This window comes from Maylandia zebra, linkage group LG18 (assembly GCF_041146795.1).
Source record: "Maylandia zebra isolate NMK-2024a linkage group LG18, Mzebra_GT3a, whole genome shotgun sequence".
Lineage (NCBI taxonomy): Eukaryota > Metazoa > Chordata > Actinopteri > Cichliformes > Cichlidae > Maylandia > Maylandia zebra.
In genome coordinates this window covers 427,891-445,428 of record NC_135184.1, presented here as the reverse complement: position 1 = coordinate 445,428, position 17,538 = coordinate 427,891, and the positions used below count along the sequence as shown (strand labels likewise).

The following is a 17,538-nucleotide window of genomic DNA, read 5'->3' as shown; positions in this document are numbered from 1 at the left end:
CGATCATGTCTGAGCTGTGTGCTGGAATCAGGGAAACCCGAATCCTCTTCTTTGATCGGGGTAAAAAACCTGCACTGGTTACCCGAGCTGATCACGTAACCCTGTGTGTGTCCTTCTGTGCGAGTGGACTAATGCAGCCTGATCACTCGTGTTTGTTCAGACGACTTCCTGAGAATCTGGTTGTGGAGTTCTCTGGAACAGATTTTATGAGACTGTTTGGGATCGTTTCCAAATTCCAAAGAAGACGTCAAAGAACCAGTTTCATAACTGAACATGAGATATTTGTCTGTTTATGTAACACGTCTTACTGTGGGACGTCTAAATTTAGACGTCTCGTGTAAACAAAACAGTTTGTCTGTATGGCACAACAACAGCCTGAGACATGGGGTGGGGCAGAAAAGGAAAGCTTGACAGCCACAGTCACAACAGGATACATCAGCTTGTCCCGATTCTGAGGGAACAGAGAGGGAACAGAGGGAACGTCGGCTAACGTGGGAACGTCGGCCCACTTTAAAGATGGACGTGGTTTCCTGCAACGCTCCTCAGCATCTACAGACTTCAGAGAAGACTGACAGAAACGAGCCGTTCACTTTTCTGTTTATTGATCTTTGAAACATCACATAAGTACACATTTGTTTGGACTTTCTGTGTCCTCCAATCAGACACTGTCTGGAAAAAGGAAGCAGTGAATCACGCTGAAAGAGTCGGAGGGTTTGCTGCCATCAGGTGGCCACACTGAGGAACTACAGCTGCACATTCAAATCAAACTTTATACACAATTACACAAAAACATCACAGTCATCATAAAAGCATCTGTCAGAGCGTGCAACCACGGTCATCAGAGCGTCACAGCCAGAGCAACGACCCGCCTCCACAGTTACACACACAACAGGAAGTGTGTCGCACAGTCAGACATTTGTGTTTATAACATTTACAACATGCACAAAGTTTAAAAACACGTTCACGCTGCAGGCATGTGACTTTTGGAAGAAGGCGGAGCCAAACCAGCCCGGTCAGGTTCCAGTTAAAGTCTTTAACCAGTGAACAGCACCACCCTCAGGCAGGGAGGAGCACAGCGGGAACATCACTGATGCCTGGGTCAGAACTACAGCCAAACCTTTGACCCCGAGTGCAGCACATGCAGGATAAAGGAAAGAAATGTCACAACTCGAAGAGAAGCGAGAGAAAGCTCCCTCTACCATTACTCTGAAAACACATCCACTCTAGCCCACCCCACGAGTGGACGCTCTCCATGCCACTCAGCACAGACGCAATGAGGACTCAGTGAAGACTCTGAACCCGGCATACACGGGCTCAGTGAATTTGGTCTTGAAGGTGTGGAGGTGGGTCAGAGTGTCAGAGGAGACCTTGAGGAAGGACAGAGTGCCAGCGTGATAGTCCACGTACACTGCTGCCCTACTAGAGTCGGACAGGGAGGATGAGGAGTAGGAGCGCGAGGAGAGTGCCGTTTCTTTGCCGTCGTGCCAGACGGCGTATGTATCGGAGCAGTACAGACTCCACGACTGGTTGTTCCACCCGAACAGGGTCTCGTTGCTGTCTCCTTTCCTTCTGATCCCTCTGTAACTCACCGCTATGTAAACCTCGCCGGTCCACTCCACCTCCCAGTACCCGCGACCCACCAGCCCATCTCTGCACAGCAGCTGAGCCCGGTCGAATCTGTCGGGATGATCGGGATACCGCTGAGGCTCCGACAGATACTTCACTTTCCTGGTATGGTGGGACAGTTTGAGTTTCCTGTTCACCGTGTTCATGTCGATGGTGAGCTGACAGCAATCTGATGAGAGAACAAACACAATCCAGCTACAGTCAGTCATCCAGGCCTCGGCGGTCTCAGGAGCCGAACCAAGACCACCGGACTTCTCCGAGTTTGTCCAGACGTTTCATCCGAGAGGCTGCTTCAGTTCTAAAGCCAGAAGGTGGACTACACTGACCTGGACCACTGCTCCAAAAGGTCAAAGGCCACTCCCTGAGGATGCCAGTGTTCACATTTCATCACATCTGTGTCCACTTTGGACAGAGGGCGTGGCTTACGACACAGACTGTGCACGACCTACAGTCCAGCCTGAGGTCAGGTGATCTCAGTATGGCAGGGTTACATTGCTTCGCCTTAGCTCATGAGATGAGTCACCATTGAGGGACACTCCCACCGGCGTTTAAATACCGTTTGGTCCAAGAACTGAAGCAGCTCCTCGGATGAGGCGTCTTCAAGAAACTTAAAGAAGTCCCGTCTGTCCAAGCTCGGCAGAATGAGTGATGGGACCGTGTGCTGTTTGAATCACATTAAAAACACACTTACACTTCTTCAGCTCTGACCTCACCCATCGGACTCCAGCAGGCTCCGCCCTGAAAGCAGGAGGGGGTCAGCATGCACACTTGGACATCACATGGCTGTCATACTGTTATAGACAGGCGTGATGGAGCGGGGCTCTCTGTGCTAGCTAGACTGATTCTTGGGTTTCCTACAGTGACAGGCTGTTCCTTCAACATGCAGAGATCTACAGCCATGGAGGGGAATGTGAGGCTTAAAATAAAGAAGCAGAGAGGAGAGGCTTTCCGCTCTCCTCTTTCAGTCCTCCTCCTCCTACCTGAGAGCGTCCGGTCTCCCGCGTGGATCCTCAGGTCGTGTAGGCACCTGCACGTTTCCTGTAAGTACATCCGGGGTCAAAATGATAGGTTTACACTTTTCACAGCACCTCAGAAAAAAATTCAATTCAATTCAATTTTATTTATATAGCGCCAAATCACAACAAAAGTCGCCTCAAGGTGCTTCATAGATACAGAGAAAAACCCAACAATCATATGACCCCCTATGAGCAGCACTTTGGCGACAGAGGGAAGGAAAAACTCCCTTTTAACAGGAAGAAACCTCCGGCAGAACCAGGCTCAGGGAGGGGCGGGGCCATCTGCTGTGATTGGTTGGGGTGAGAGAAGAAACAAACACGAGAAGGAACTCTGTGTCTGTCCTCATGCAGCACATCACAGACTGAAATCAGTCCGAGCGCTGAAGCTGCATTTATATGAACACAGGTTTATAATCCAGGTGTCACAGTCTCACACACAACCTCGTGTTTCTGCACTCACCTGGAAGCAGGTAGAAGGGCTTCGTCAGGGTGTGTAATTGCACGCTCGGCATCAGCTGCTGCATGCCTGGCACACGGAAGCACTGCATGACCTGTGGGTCAGAAATATCACACTGTGACCACGCATCAGCTCCACGAACAGGAGGACCAGAACGTGTCTCTGAGCCAGCACCATGACATCACAGGCCCAGGGAGGCCGAGGGAGGACGAGGGAGGACGAGGGAAGATGAGGGAGGGAGATCCAAGGAGGCCCAGGGAGGACAAGGGAGGACGAGGGAGAACGAGGGAGGACGAGGGAGGGAGAACGAGGGAGGACGAGGGAAGATGAGGGAGGACGAGGGAAGATGAGGGAGGGAGATCCAAGGAGGCCCAGGGAGGATGAGGGAGAACGAGGGAGGACGAGGGAAGATGAGGGAGGGAGATCCAAGGAGGCCCAGGGAGGACAAGGGAGGACGAGGGAGGACGAGGGAGACCCAAGGAGGCCCAGGGAGGACGAGGGAGGACGAGGGAGGACGAGGGAAGATGAGGGAGGGAGATCCAAGGAGGCCCAGGGAGGACAAGGGAGGACGAGGGAGACCCAAGGAGGCCCAGGGAGGACGAGGGAGGGCAAGGGAGACCCAAGGAGGCCCAGGGAGGACAAGGGAGGACGAGGGAGGACGAGGGAAGATGAGGGAGGGAGACCCAAGGAGGCCCAGGGAGGACGAGGGAGGGCGAGGGAGACCCAAGGAGGCCCAGGGAGGACGAGGGAGGGCGAGGGAGACCCAAGGAGGCCCAGGGAGGACGAGGGAGGACGAGGGAGGGCGAGGGAGACCCAAGGAGGCCCAGGGAAGACAAGGGAGGACGAGGGAGGCCCAGGGAGGACGAGGGAGGACGAGGGAGGGAGAATGAGGGAGGACGAGGGAAGATGAGGGAGGGAGATCCAAGGAGGCCCAGGGAGGACGAGGGAGACCCAAGGAGGCCTAGGGAGGACAAGGGAGGACGAGGGAGAACGAGGGAGGACAAGGGGAGACCCAAGGAGGCCCAGGGAGGACGAGGGAGGACGAGGGAGGGCGAGGGAGACCCAAGGAGGCCCAGGGAAGACAAGGGAGGACGAGGGAGGCCCAGGGAGGACAAGGGAGGACGAGGGAGGGAGATCCAAGGAGGCCCAGGGAGAACGAGGGAGAACGAGGGAGGGAGGACGAGAGAGGCCCAGGGAGGACGAGGGAGGACGAGGGAGGGAGAACGAGGGAGACCCAAGGAGGCCCAGGGAGGACGAGGGAGGACGAGGGAGACCCAAGGAGGCCCAGGGAGGACGAGGGAGGGAGAACGAGGGAGGACGAGGGAGACCCAAGGAGGCCGAGGGAGGATGAGGGAGGACAAGGGAGGACGAGGGAGGGAGGCTCAGGGAGGGAGACTGAGGGAGGCGTCACTCTTCAGTTTGAAAACGAGTATTTGTAGAAGCTTCAATGCTCCAGGTTCTGTAACAGGATGGGCTCTTTGGCTCTTTTTCCCCGACACGTTTCCTCCATTTATGGAGTAAAAGGCCAAATGGGCGGGGCTTTGAGCACCACCTGTGGTCACCTGTCTGGTTCTCAGACCTTCGTCGTGTTTTCAAAGAGTATTCTTAAACGTACTTTTTTGAAGAGTTCATCGATGGGATCCTGGACGCACCGACTGCTGAACACCTCAGCGATACTTTGGATGAAGAAGGAGCCGTACGCCGGGTGTTTGTATGCAGCTATGTCTGCAAACACAAACAGGTGTGAACAGCTGTGTGTGACAGTGATCAGTACTGGATGCTGCAGGACTCACGAGGCGCGCTGCAATGAAGAGTGATGAAATCCTTTTCTGTGTGCAGCCGAGCAGCTTCATTTACTGATCGAGCTCTCATGTTATCTGTGGGCACAGGCGGTCTTCCAGGTACGAGCACTGAAACAGACAACGCTTAGTGAAACGCCATGTTCACAGCAGCCGCCAGCAGCGCGCGAGCGGAGACTCACCTCCTCTGGACGCCTGAATGATGACGATCTTCGGTTTGTCCTTCAGCGCGGGACAGTTTCTAGAGTTTAAGCGCTCATAAATTCGGTCAATTTCTATCCTGTGATTGCCCGTTCCACAGATAGTTCCCATGCCTCCGTGGGACATGACAACAACAAACACGCTGTCTGTGAGGGGCAGTGTCGGACGTCTGCTAAACCTTTTCAGAGCTTCGTCCATTTTCTGTAAGAGCAAAAAGTCAGACGTCAGTCGTTGGGTCGCTGTGGAAAAGCAGTGCAAGCCTCAGTGAAGGAAAGTTACCTGTGCAGGTAGGTTCCGATGTCTATCCACCTCGTATCCCAGAGTGTGGAGCAGGTTGACCACGGCCTGCTCATCTTTGTCAGCCCCGTGTCTGGTTAATGCCGGATTGTAAAAATGCATGTTGTTGATCAGCAGGGCGACACGCTTTGTCCGTCGGGGCACATTTGTAGCCTGGATGTTTCTGGTCATGTTGTCGGTGCTCATCGCCATTGCTGCCCTGCGAGAAGATCAGAGGACAGAATCGGCTCAGTGGATCCGTCATGAACAGCTGCTGAATGAGCAGCGCTGCTCAACACGCTGCTCAACACGCTGCTCAACACGCTGCTCAACACGCTGCTCAACACGCTGCTCAACACGCTGCTCAACACGCTGCTCAACGCTGTCATCCATCACAGACGCCACAGTGATGCAGTGCACAACATTACCACATTATAAATAATATTATTGTTACTGTGTAAAGGAGGCAGAAGTAAAAACGTCCACATGTACACACGATCAGCACCGAGCTACAGGCTTTGTTCACTGCTCGCTTTCTTTGCTTGCATCAAACTTTGGATATTTTTTCTCTATGAAATAAACATGTTAGTGTAATGACAGCTGTAGTGTTGTAGGTTCAGCCTTGTTAGTCCTGTCTGTAAATGAAAGTTCTGCCACAGAGATGATCTCAGGTGAAAGTAGCCCCGCCTCCCGGGTCTGAACGGCAGGTTCATTCAGCCTGATGCGCTTTCAGCCTGCACGTGTGCGATTACACTGTAGAGTAATCACTTAAATCCTCATTCAGAGTGTGTTACTATAAAATGTGATTCACTGTGAGAGTAGTATGACATATAAACTACAATATACAGCATCATTTTTAACTTAAGGAGTAAGTTGCAGCCACAGTAAAATTTAATTCCTTGAACTGAATGGAACCTCATATATTAATAAATGTATTTGTTTATTCAAACAATGTGAAACATTATTACAGCCCACTTTGTATCAAACAGCCAGTCTCACTCTTACCAAAAAGAATATTCAAGTATACTTTAAAAACTAGAAAACAAGCAAGTATACCTTTAGTTTACCTTGTATGTATTTTCTTCCTTTTTTAGACCAAATTACATTTAAGCATCAGCATCTTTTACCTTTTGAACAGAGTAAGTGGGGCAAATCATTAATTTAAAAAATGAAATTGTGCAAACCGTGAGTGAAAAGGGTCAATAGTTAATAAACCTCAACTCTCAAAACACTTTCTCACCTGTTCACTATATGATTCTGGTGCTTGAACTATGGGAGCAGTTCTTTATAAATGAAGCCTTCTGATAGTTAGAACTGATATCTGATATCTGGGGAATGAAGAGATTTGTTACATGTGAAAAATATGTTTCAATTGCATTTTAATTACTGTTTTTCAATCAGAAGTAACTCCAGTGTAAACTAAAAAGTAAATTAATAGTATACTTGTAAGGTTAGTATTGTGATAGTCGAGTATATTTTAATTATACTCTTGTAGACATTATGACATTATGCTAGTACATTTATGGTGAGCAAAAAGTACATCTCAAAGTTAATTTCAAGAATACTGTTGTGTACTAAAACGGGGGCCAATAAAGTCCCCAGAAGCATTATTAGTATATGTACTAGGTTGGGAAATATAATTGAAGTATGCTTGTTTTTGTATGGCCAGCAACAAAAACTAATGGCTACATTTAGAGTAATGTTTAAAAATGACTTCATTTAGCAGGATGTTGCTTTTTTCTCTTCTTATTCTTTCTTATACTGGACCTTCATTTGTTTTGTATAAGGTGGTACTTTTTAAGACACCTCTGCCTAACTACAGTGAACTGACCTAATAATATGCTCTGGTCGTCATTTTACACAAGGTGTCACATCCATGAAACCTACACCACTAACCAGCATCAGTCCTACAACTTCACTCTCAGAATTAATAAATTCTGGGACAAGCAGAAACTGTATTTTTAGCGGTGCATTTTGTTGCAGGCCAGACTGCTATTAAATGCTCTCCTAAAGAAATAATTCCTTTGTAGCACCACTGCGTCTTGGTTCAGGAGAGATGTCCTGATATACGTGATAATGTAACACATTATCACAGTTTAGCGCGTTGGGTTGTGTTTTTAAAGCTTTGTAATGCGACAGGTGCGATAGCCGACACCACACATTCACCTGACGTACAACGTGACGTATGACGCACACGTCGGGTATTCACTTTCAAAACAACAATGAGGATAGAAAATCGAGGTGGTTAATGCTCCTTTCGCTGGTTGCCAACCACCATTAAATAACAACAAGAAGAAAATATTGATCTGCTTCTCTTAGTTTTGCACGTTTAAGACGCGATTCAGACTCAAAAAAAGCTGCAAAGCAGGAGAACAACATGGCCATCAACTATTCTGTGCCACAGATACAGTTCGCTGCAGCACAGAGTGATGATGAGACCGTTAACATGTGCAACTTAGAAGTAGTCAGAGGTAACTGGATGTTCAATCGGGTTAAATGCAAGGTTGATCGGATTATATCTGAAGATCATATGCTATTCGTGGTAACTCTGCTAGACTCCAAATTGCTGCTCGTCCATGCGGGAGTATCTCAAAATTAAATGAAACCACTTAACACTTTTTCCCTAAAACGGACTGACATGGGACACATTAAAGTTGGATCGGAACCTGCTAATCAGTCTGAAGGTAAGTGTTTTTTTCACTTATTCGAGAGAAGTCCGAAATGCGTTCTTAGTACTGTTTGTTTTGACTTTTAAGCTACCCTACCAGGATATTTTCATTTAAAGACAAAATGTCAATATCTATGAATGTGGAGACTCAAAAGACTAGTTAGGTAATAGTTGCCGATGGATTTATGAGACTTGATAGAAACTTGGACGTTTGCAACAGGTGAATCGGTGAACTACCGAGGTTGCGCCCAAATGCTTAAAGCTGTTAGCTGGTCAGTGTTTTCAGGTGTGCTTGTACTACCTGTACGGAGCGGAGTACTGACTAAGTCATGTTAAACCCATTAAAGCGTCGAGCTCAAATCATTTGTGTGCACTGCTCTCTTGTCGGCACACATTTTCTCTTTATTGAAGCCTTTTGTGAATAATTTTGATCATGTAAAAACTGGGAATTGGTCCCTATTGACAATACTCTTATTTTTTGCATATGTCATTTAGGAAAGGTAATTGGTCACTGAACTTTCTGCAACTGTGTGTATTTCTAAATTTTGTGGCTTCAGTGCACGCAAATTTATATTGTTCAGTTTGCATGTTAAAAGCCACAAACATTAGCTCACTATAGGCTTTCCTGTGGAACTGAGAACTGCCCTGCCACTTTCAGGACATTTTCTGCCTTCATTCACATGCCTAGGAACAAGAAGGGAGACCACTGAGGAGGAGTTTTATAAGTTCACTGGTGACCTCGGCTGTCAAGTTCGTGGATGTGGGTATGCTGCATAAAACACGGTGAGTTACTGGTTAATATATTGCAGTTTATTGCCTTGCAGCGGGCTTACAGTGACATGCCGTGAATAAACGGTAGTATACCAATTTATTAATCACAGTATGACGTTACTTTGTTGACGTAATTTACAACATAACGTCACTGTCGCCAGTGAGATACCGTAAAAAAGGCTACGGTGCGTTACCATAGTGCTACCACACCAGCAAACACGGTGTCATCCTGCAGAACGGTGAGCTACCGTAACACAGCGACGCCAGTATGTTACCGTGAAGTGGCGATGAAAAGTCAGTGCTGCACACTCACACGCATGCGCTCTGTTTCATCGCAGGGTCAAACGCACACATGTGATCACGTGATCATGGCGCTGCATCCTTCAGAGGCATTTCCACATGTTACCCGAGCGATGTCCCCATGAACTAGGGTGACCAACCGTCCTCTTTTTTGCACTCGCTGACTATATGACACTTTTTATTTCGCCATTCATTAACCGCACAGAGAAGGAATGTTTCAATATGTTAAAGTTTTCTTTAAGCCAGCAGTATTATTAAAGTTCTTCAGGACTGGGCCAAGTGTTTTCTTTATTGGAAATCAATGGTCACCCTACCATAACCAGCTCCACGGCGCCGTCGCGGTACAGCAAGATGGCGCCACGAGACGACTCGCTTACGTTTCAGCTGCCGACGTGTTTGAAGCCAGCAGCACACACATGTGACCTGACATCTGCTTCTCACCTTGATATATGATCTTTACTGGAGAGGCCAAAGGAGCCCTCTCAGGCTGGGTGGGAGAAAACACGCCGGGGGTGGGCACCGCTGCCCGCCGCCTCCCAGCAGACACGCCAGTGGTATGAGTTCAAAACTCTACATGTTATCGAGCTATTGCATTCACAGGTTCCTTTTAGCTGACACACCCGTGCTGTTCTCGAAGCTGTCGTTCTCGACTGCGCCCGGCCTGTCCGCCCGCGGGGCACAGCGGTACCCCATCAGGTGTTGACGGCTGCTAACGGCGGCTGGAAGCTTTGTGACTCTGACGCTGGAACTTTTTTGCTGGTTGGACTTTTGTTGGGTCACAGAAATAGTGGAAGAAGATGAAAGTTTCCAGAAATGAAGGTAAATGTTAGGAAAGAAACGACTGCAGTTTAAAGCTGAGAAAATACCAAATCTATCAAATCACGTCGCCTCGAGTCTTCAAGGAACCTTTCCAGGATTAACATTTGATAGGACGCTCCTGAAGCGTCGCTCAGCAGTCAGAGTCCGAGCTGAGGATCACTCAGAAACCTCGGACACGGCTGGAAGCTGTCAACGACACAAAGCAACACAAAGCAGAAGGGAGACTTACAGCAGGGAGTCCCGTCCTCCTCCGATGAACGCTTCAGTCTGCCGAGAGCTGCAAACAGCTCCTGCGTGGCGCCGTCGGCTTTTATATCCCCGCAGATTCTCCGTGCCAGGTTTTGTTCCAGATGACTTCCTTGGAAACTCGTTATTCAGTTCTCTGGAAGAGCTTTTGAAAGATTGTTTGGGACATTTCCAAATTCTCAAGAAAGCGGTCCAAGAGCCAGTTTCATATTTGAATATCTGATATTTCCCTGTTTTTCAGTGCAGGTCACTTTTCTGTGTGTGGTGTCCAATCACAGCTGAGGCTGCTCAGTGCTGGCTCACCTGGAACACAGGTACACTGTTGCAGCTGCATCTACACTTGATCATGCATCACGCAGTGCTGCTGCCTGAGGCCCTTTGATTGTGTGATAGAAACAGTTTACCTGTATTCCAGGTGTGCCACAACTAGCAGCCTGAGGCTCCGGGTGGGACAGAAAGTGAACGTTTCACAGCAACAGCCCGAGGCTGCGGACTCGCACCGACAACCTATTTCTGTCCTGTCTTTGCCTTCGTGTTGTCGGTGAGAGGCCGCATACAGCCCCACCTCTGCCCATGTGAACAAGCCTCGTCTGTAACTGTCGGCACGATGGAGCTTTGTGAAAAAGAGAAACTGTGAGCAGGGAGCTGTGCAGGAGCATGCCCACGCTGGCATCGACCACAGAAACGCCCACACCGAGCAGCGCCTGAAACAGCGAGGCCTCGGGTGCAGCAGCCTGTGCATGAACATCAACAATCACACACAGGCCTTAAATCACTTCACAGTCCGTCCCACAAGATCATAAAACACTTGATTTATAACACATCAAACAGGCTTTATCAGCTGCAGACAACATCCCATAACACAGCCCAGGATCACAGCAGGGTGGAACAGACACAAGCAGCAGGCAGACATGATGCATGTAGAGCTGGAAGTCTCTTCTTGCTTAGCAGAAACGGTTACGTATGTACGATTATGGAACGATGTGAAATGCATTGCTGACTGCACGTGCAGTACAACCTTTACTGTAGCTGATACGTATGATAGATCATTACTCGAACATCAAGTTAGAAACTTAAAATGAAAAAGAATGAATTGCATGAATGAAACGTTCCTGTGAGCGAGTGGTCCCAGCCTTCATTCAGGTATGAAGCAGTCCAAACAGAAGTGTTCAAACCCTGTGGATGCTCTCCACTCGTCCCAGGTGTGCCCACTTGCTTTTGCACAGCCCTCTGTCTCTGTGTTTGCTGTGATTCGTCACAGTAACTGTCCCGGGTTTGTTTGTGTGAGCAGTCTGTCGCTGCTGTTTCTTTGTTACAGATTTGTTTATACTTTGTTCTTTCTTTCAGTCTTCATGAGGGTCAGGTGTGAGGAGAGGCCTCATTTCAAAGTGCTGCTGATGTCAGACGTGACATCAAGAGGAGGGGTTTCTTCTACCACAGACATCCTTCCTTTTGTTTGTTTCAAGGTCTCTTTTTTCATAAATAGAGCTGTTTGTGTAAATGTGTGAGGAGGTTTTTGCCATTTTCAGTCATCTGTGTAGAGGTTTAGGTCCCTCAGCTTGCCGGACTAATTGAAGTGAGATTAATTGGCCCTGTGTACAGTCAGTCTCTGCCAGAGTCAGGTGAGAGAGCAGAGGTGAGCTGTGTCACCAAATCCTTTTGAGTTTTGTTACCTTGGGTGGAAGTTTTGTTGAGTTTCACGTATGATAGGGTCCACTGTAAACCTGAAATGTCTGCTTCCCTACCGCCCTCCTGGACGCTGAGTCTGACCACTTCACACCCACACAGACGGTCGGCAGCCAGCGTAGCGGCTGATGACAGGAGTTACTGAGCTCCTCTGTTTGAGCGAGTCAGCGGTGTGACTGCAGAGTTTTGGACGCTCTGCAGACGAGCCGGCCGCCTGCTGTAGACATCGAACACAGACCAGAAGACAAAGGCACGCACTGATGATGCTCTTCATCTGAAACCCACAAACACACTCGCAGATAAGCTCTCATCCACGTCACAGCACCTCACCCACTGAGATAAATCCACAGTTTTGTCTCTGACGTTAAACACCACCACAGTCCGGTCACATTACATGTTTCAGCCAGGCCCTCGTAGCTGACTGAATCATATTCCTTTACTAAAAATGGCAGAAGATCATGTGACACATTACCTGTGTGACTCAGCGCTGCCACCATTAAAAGGATGAGGGCTGGTTTTCACTGGTCTCTAATAAAGCGTCTCTACTAGACTCCAAAAGCCAAACCACAGCCGAGGTGTCCGAGCACCACACCTGTATCGGTGCCTGTCTGAAAGTGGGCGGTGACTGGCTGCACAGGTGAAAGTGCTGAAATGCAGCTGAGGTTTCAGAGTGTGAGGGACCCGAGGAGGGAGCGCTGCCTCTCTCACGGCCGATCGCCACAAAAGCTGCTCGAAACTCATCCTTCGGTGTGTGGGCGGAGCCACTGAAGAAAAGCATCACTGTGCTCGTGTTCAGTGGAGACCGTCAGCACTGATGGATGACTGTTCGCTGCTCGCTGTGTCAGACCCGTCCTGCAGGTAAATGCTGCATCAGCTGGAAGGACCGATGAGTTCAAAGAGGCTCTGCGATCGATGACGGCGTGAGATCGTCACGATGACGCTGAAACTTAATCAGAGAGAACGCCGCGAAGCCGCCTGGAGCTGTCGTTAGGGCAGCAGCACTGAAGCAACATCGTTGATCAGAGATCATTGATCAGTGGCTGCTCATCAGTTTCCATGACAACTTGCACATAGGTGATAAAACTGATGGATGACAAAAATGTGAAAATATTCAGTCACTGGAAATCCTGTAACCCACCTGTCGCTGCTTCGTCCCTGCACATCGACAAAGTAAAACAACTTTGTTTTTCTGCTGTGTAGTTTTGTTTCTGAGGTTTGCCACACATGGCAAGCTCCACACCTCACCACCAGGCGATTCACTTTACTTTGCAGTCACTACTTTATTATACTCATTGTTCAATATTGTTTCTTTATTAAAGATGTTTTTCCATCACACCTTCCAGTGTTTATATGGCGTGCACACATATTAACGAAGTCTACACCGCCACGTCCTTAAAATGCAGGGAGACGAAGGACGCGTTTGAGGGCCGCATTTCGAGCTTTGAATTGGGACAGCCTTCGTTGCGTCGCTGTGACGTAATCGGCCTTAAAATGCGGCCTTTAAGGCTGCAGACCCTGAATCGGGACACAGCCTCTGTTAGCAGCATAAACTCAGCCACTTACAACATTTCCAAACACCTTCCCACCATCCCAGCACCCACCGTGGGGAAAACACTGCATCAACTCCACCAACCTCACTGACAAGATCCAGATGAAACCATAGCGCTCTCTGATGTGGTCTCTCTCTTATAATAATAACAATTCAGATAAGAGGTAAACCAGGCGAGTGCTGTGACATTGATGCCAATAGATGCTGCTGCAAGGTCAAGGATGAGCATGGAGATGAGTCCAGAGTCAGCTGCAAGCAGAAGATCATTGGGGACTTTTACCTGAGCTGTTCCTGTGAGAAGAACGGGAGCCAGAGTGAAACTGTTCGTTAGTTATTTCCAGTGAGGTGTCCATGAACCTGTGCAGCCACCATCTTTTAAAGAATTTTGGCCATGAAGGCAGATTTGAAACTGGCCTGAAATGATTTAGATTGGAGGGTCTGAACCATTCTTTACCTGTACGGGAGTTATTGTTGAGTTTTAAGAGAAGATGGAACAGAACCAGAGATAAGAGACGAGTGTCCGATGTTAGCGGTCAGCTCGCGTGATTAGGTAGAGGATCAACAGGGGGTCCACGACTCTCTTGGGGACCCTCCCACAGGGTTAAATCTGGGACTCTCTACCAGTCGCTCTTAGAACTGAAGAAGTTTCTCGGATGAAACGTCTTTAAGAAACTTAAAGAAGTCCAGACGCTTTTCTTTCTGAGCTCCTTAGACTACGACTAACATTCCTCTGTCGTTAAAATCCACAAAGACGCCGTCCACATCCACAAGACAACAGCGTGGACACTTTCCCCAAACTGAATGTCCACAGAAGCACGAGCGGCTCCACAGCAAGGCCTCATTAACCCTTCTCAGGTGAGACAGCATGGGCCACTGGTCGATCCAGCATGGAAGTCTGCTTACTGTCGCCTTCACCCAGAATGTACGATCAAAAGTTTAAGACCACCAAAAATCATATTTTGCATGTTTGGATCTTAACGAAGTTCCAAGTCGAGCTTCAACCTGCAACAAGAAGAAATGGGAGTGAGACAAAACACCTTTGAACCTTGTTTTTGGAACCTCGCAAAGATCCAAGCATGCAAATATGGTTTTTGGTGATTTTTCAGGTGGTCGTGAACTTCTGATGGGGACTGTATTTGCAGACCCTTTGCAGTCTGTCCCAAGTCTGAATGAGCAAACATGCAGCCTGCTGTTGAAAGGGACTGTGCCGTGGGTACTGGCACGTCTCACCTGGACTCTCAGTGTCTCTGGTCCATGCAGCAAGCATCGCAGCACCACTGTTTCCTCCACCTCAGTCATTTTATCAGATGAGCTGCAGCAAAGACTGATTATTGAAGCTTGAGTTCGCACACCAAAGAACAGACTGGACAGAGATGCAGGAGCTCATGTTGCAACCTGTTTTTGCTCTTTCACCTCAGTATTTTTAATTTCTCCCTCACAATTGAAATCACACATTTCTATCTTGTTCTTACACCAGTGCTGACGGAGCCCTACCGCACACCGCGGAGGTGGAGCACACTGGGTCCACCAAAATAAACCTGCACCTCCAGGTGTAGGTGCTCTCTCTCCCTCTCTGCAGGGCTGACTGGAGGACAAGAGACGGTTGCCATGGTGAAGTGGGAAGAGTGGTCTTCATATGGCCACAGGGGGCGGAGATGAGCCGAGACCCAGTTTGACCCAGTTAACCAATCACATTAAGATTGCTTACAGCCTGGGGGTGGCGCTCTTCGTCCCTGCTGAGCTGAGGAACAGACACTCCAACCTTTAACAGCTTAATAGGTTTAACAGAAGATCGTGTCTTCTCTCATGAAAGAACCAACAAACTGGTGCCGACAAAGACCATCGACTGGATAAAGAGAACCAAGGCGGCCCAAATGGAAAGGCAGGAACCATTTGGTGTTGTTAACGCTTCAGTTTGGTTAAAAATCCCGTCACGAGCGACCGATCGGCGGCTGTCAGAGAATTGTTAACAGTCGGAGTAATTAAAAAAGGAAATAGTTGTTTTGTGACGTCACCTTTGTGTTGGTGTGAAAGTCCAATCGAGGAATTGATTTTCCCATTCAGACAGACTGGGATTACCCACAATGCACCTCTGTGATATTCTGCATATTCATAGTTGAGCTGTTGGTATATATTCGCACTGTGTGGCTGTTATTGCTGCCGTGGAGCGACGGCGAGCACACAGGACTGTAAATGTGACTTCTGTTTGAACACATCGGCTCGTCGCACTTCAGTGAACTACCGCCAGCTCGTGGTAGGCCTGAGCTAAAGGACGATCTGGCTCCATCCGGTGGAAGAAAGTGATACTGCACCCCGGGAGACGCAGGTACTCATAATAGATAACAGAAGGAATAAATAAAAAACAAGAATATAATTTGGGTATAGGATAAAAAAAGAACATCAATTAATTGATTAACATAAAGACTGAAGTAATAATAAAGTATAAACAAAGTATTGATCCGCTCTCGCCCAGCAGGCTTCAAGCTCGGGTCCTCTACCAGAGGCCTGGGAGCCTGAGGGTCCTGCAGTATCTCAGCTGTTCCTAGGACTGCGCTCTTCTGGACAGAGATCTCCGATGTTGTTCCTGCGATCTGCTGGAGCCACTCACCTGGCTCAGGAGTCACCACACTGGGACCATTGCTACCTTCACCCTCCAGCTCTTCTCTGAGCACTTGGTTCTTCTGCAGCTTCTCATATTCCTTCTTCCTGATGTTGGTATCACTACAGCCGTCTTCCTCTGCTTCTCCACCACCACTACGTCCGGCTGGTTAGCCATCACCAGCTTGTCTGTCTGTATCTGGAAGTCCCACAGGATCTTAGCTAACTACCACCCGGGGGGCGTCTCCATCCCTGCACCTGTGGTCTTGCCCGGTCTGACAGACCCCAGCTTCGTGGATCTTGAGCTCAGAGCTGCCATGATTACTGCCTCTGTCAGTGTTTCTCTTAAACAGCTCAGCTGTCTGATGGAGGTGCATGCTGTTACTGAAACAGTGAAGCCCTCTGTTTGTCACAGATCAAATTTCAATCAGATTATAATGCATTACCTTTACTGTTGTGATTTGGTAACATGACTGTTTATGTGCCGGAGGGTGGACAGCCTCACGCCAGCTCATTAGCGGCCGTGTCATTCAGCGTTCATGAACCACTTGCTTTTGAAAATGCGTGAAAATGTGAAATGTGTAAGTCTGATAAAAATCTTTTTAAGCTCCGATGTTTCTGAAAAATGATGTCAAATGTTTTTTCATGATGTTGAAAGGCTGGAGTGGTATGTTAACGAGGTCATATTTTCCCTCGTGGATGTTCTTCCTGGCTGATTTGATTGGTAATCGTTCATGTTTGTTTACTCGGACACATGGGATCAAACTCTGTTAATGAATTTATGCTTTACGATGTATGGAGCGGTCCTTGGTGGCAGAACTTCCACCATCATCATCATCACCCGGTTGCAAAACAGACAGACGCACACATGGAGGTCAAAGTAGACGGGCAGCTGGAGCCAATCAGGAGCTTCACGCTCATCAGCATCAGCCTGGACCTCGACACAGGTGACGGCCCGACAGCGATGTGTGACCAGTAAAATGGTAAATGGCCTGTATTTGTATAGCGCTTTACTTACTTTACAGTACTAGTCACACACAGGTGTGTGTGTGTGTGTGTGTGTGTGTGTGTGTGTGTGTGTGTGTGTGTGCACAGACGAACCTCTGCTGACAGGAAGTCATGGCTGCTATCAGGAAGCTGTCAGACTATAATCTCCATGACTGTGACAGCACGGTGGTGGAGTGGGCGGAGCTAGTGTCTGGATTCCTGCATCAGGATTGGTCTCTTTGGAAGCACCAACTATGGAACCTTCACGTCATCCAGCAGCAGCCCTGAAAAATGGCCACCATCTTGGATTTTCATGTGGCTAATCAGACAAAAGTAAAGCATGTCAAAGGTTCACGCCGCTGCTCGTGTCACGTGTCGCACGATTCTGTTTGACGCGATCTCCTCCAAGATCGCGCTGTGCGAGTGCGCCCCCTATTGGTCATGTCCCAGACCTCCTCACATCAGCTCTGGTCGTTGGGTCCAGCACAGAGAAGGTCGTGGCACTGACATCCGCCTACAACAAACAGCCAATGAGATGA

The 17,538-nt window shown here is 48.6% G+C and overlaps 1 protein-coding gene across 3 annotated transcripts; it reads right to left on the bottom strand.

The window, feature by feature from the left end:
- Window positions 1-580: 580 nt before the first annotated feature.
- On the bottom strand, window positions 581-17,128 carry LOC101474750 (caspase-1). 3 transcript variants are annotated; one of them, XM_076877188.1, is made up of 10 exons: window positions 17,114-17,128; window positions 6,616-6,703; window positions 5,379-5,595; window positions 5,081-5,300; window positions 4,893-5,009; window positions 4,715-4,824; window positions 3,103-3,193; window positions 2,607-2,664; window positions 2,318-2,364; window positions 581-1,795 (listed from the first exon to the last, which is right to left on the bottom strand). In XM_076877188.1, exons 3-10 carry the CDS (start codon window positions 5,586-5,588, stop codon window positions 1,260-1,262), a joined length of 1,389 nt encoding a protein of 462 aa, XP_076733303.1. In that variant the 5' UTR covers window positions 5,589-5,595; window positions 6,616-6,703; window positions 17,114-17,128; the 3' UTR covers window positions 581-1,259. The 3 variants fall into 3 exon arrangements, with proteins under 3 accessions (XP_076733303.1, XP_014266910.2, XP_076733304.1); XM_014411424.3 differs by lacking the exons at window positions 6,616-6,703; window positions 17,114-17,128 and adding an exon at window positions 10,163-10,858; XM_076877189.1 differs by lacking the exon at window positions 17,114-17,128 and having other exon boundaries at window positions 6,616-6,812.
- Between the last annotated feature and the right edge of the window lie 410 nt (window positions 17,129-17,538).

Excerpts from the sequence above, each read along its gene's own strand:
- LOC101474750 (XM_076877188.1), bottom strand. The coding sequence starts at position 5,588 with ATGGCGATGAGCACCGACAACATGACCAGAAACATCCAGGCTACAAAT. Across the intron at positions 5,010-5,080 it reads CATTCAGGCGTCCAGAGGAG|TGCTCGTACCTGGAAGACCG; the intron begins GTGAGTCTCCGC and ends TGTCTGTTTCAG. Across the intron at positions 2,365-2,606 it reads GGGAGACCGGACGCTCTCAG|GGCGGAGCCTGCTGGAGTCC; the intron begins GTAGGAGGAGGA and ends TCCTGCTTTCAG.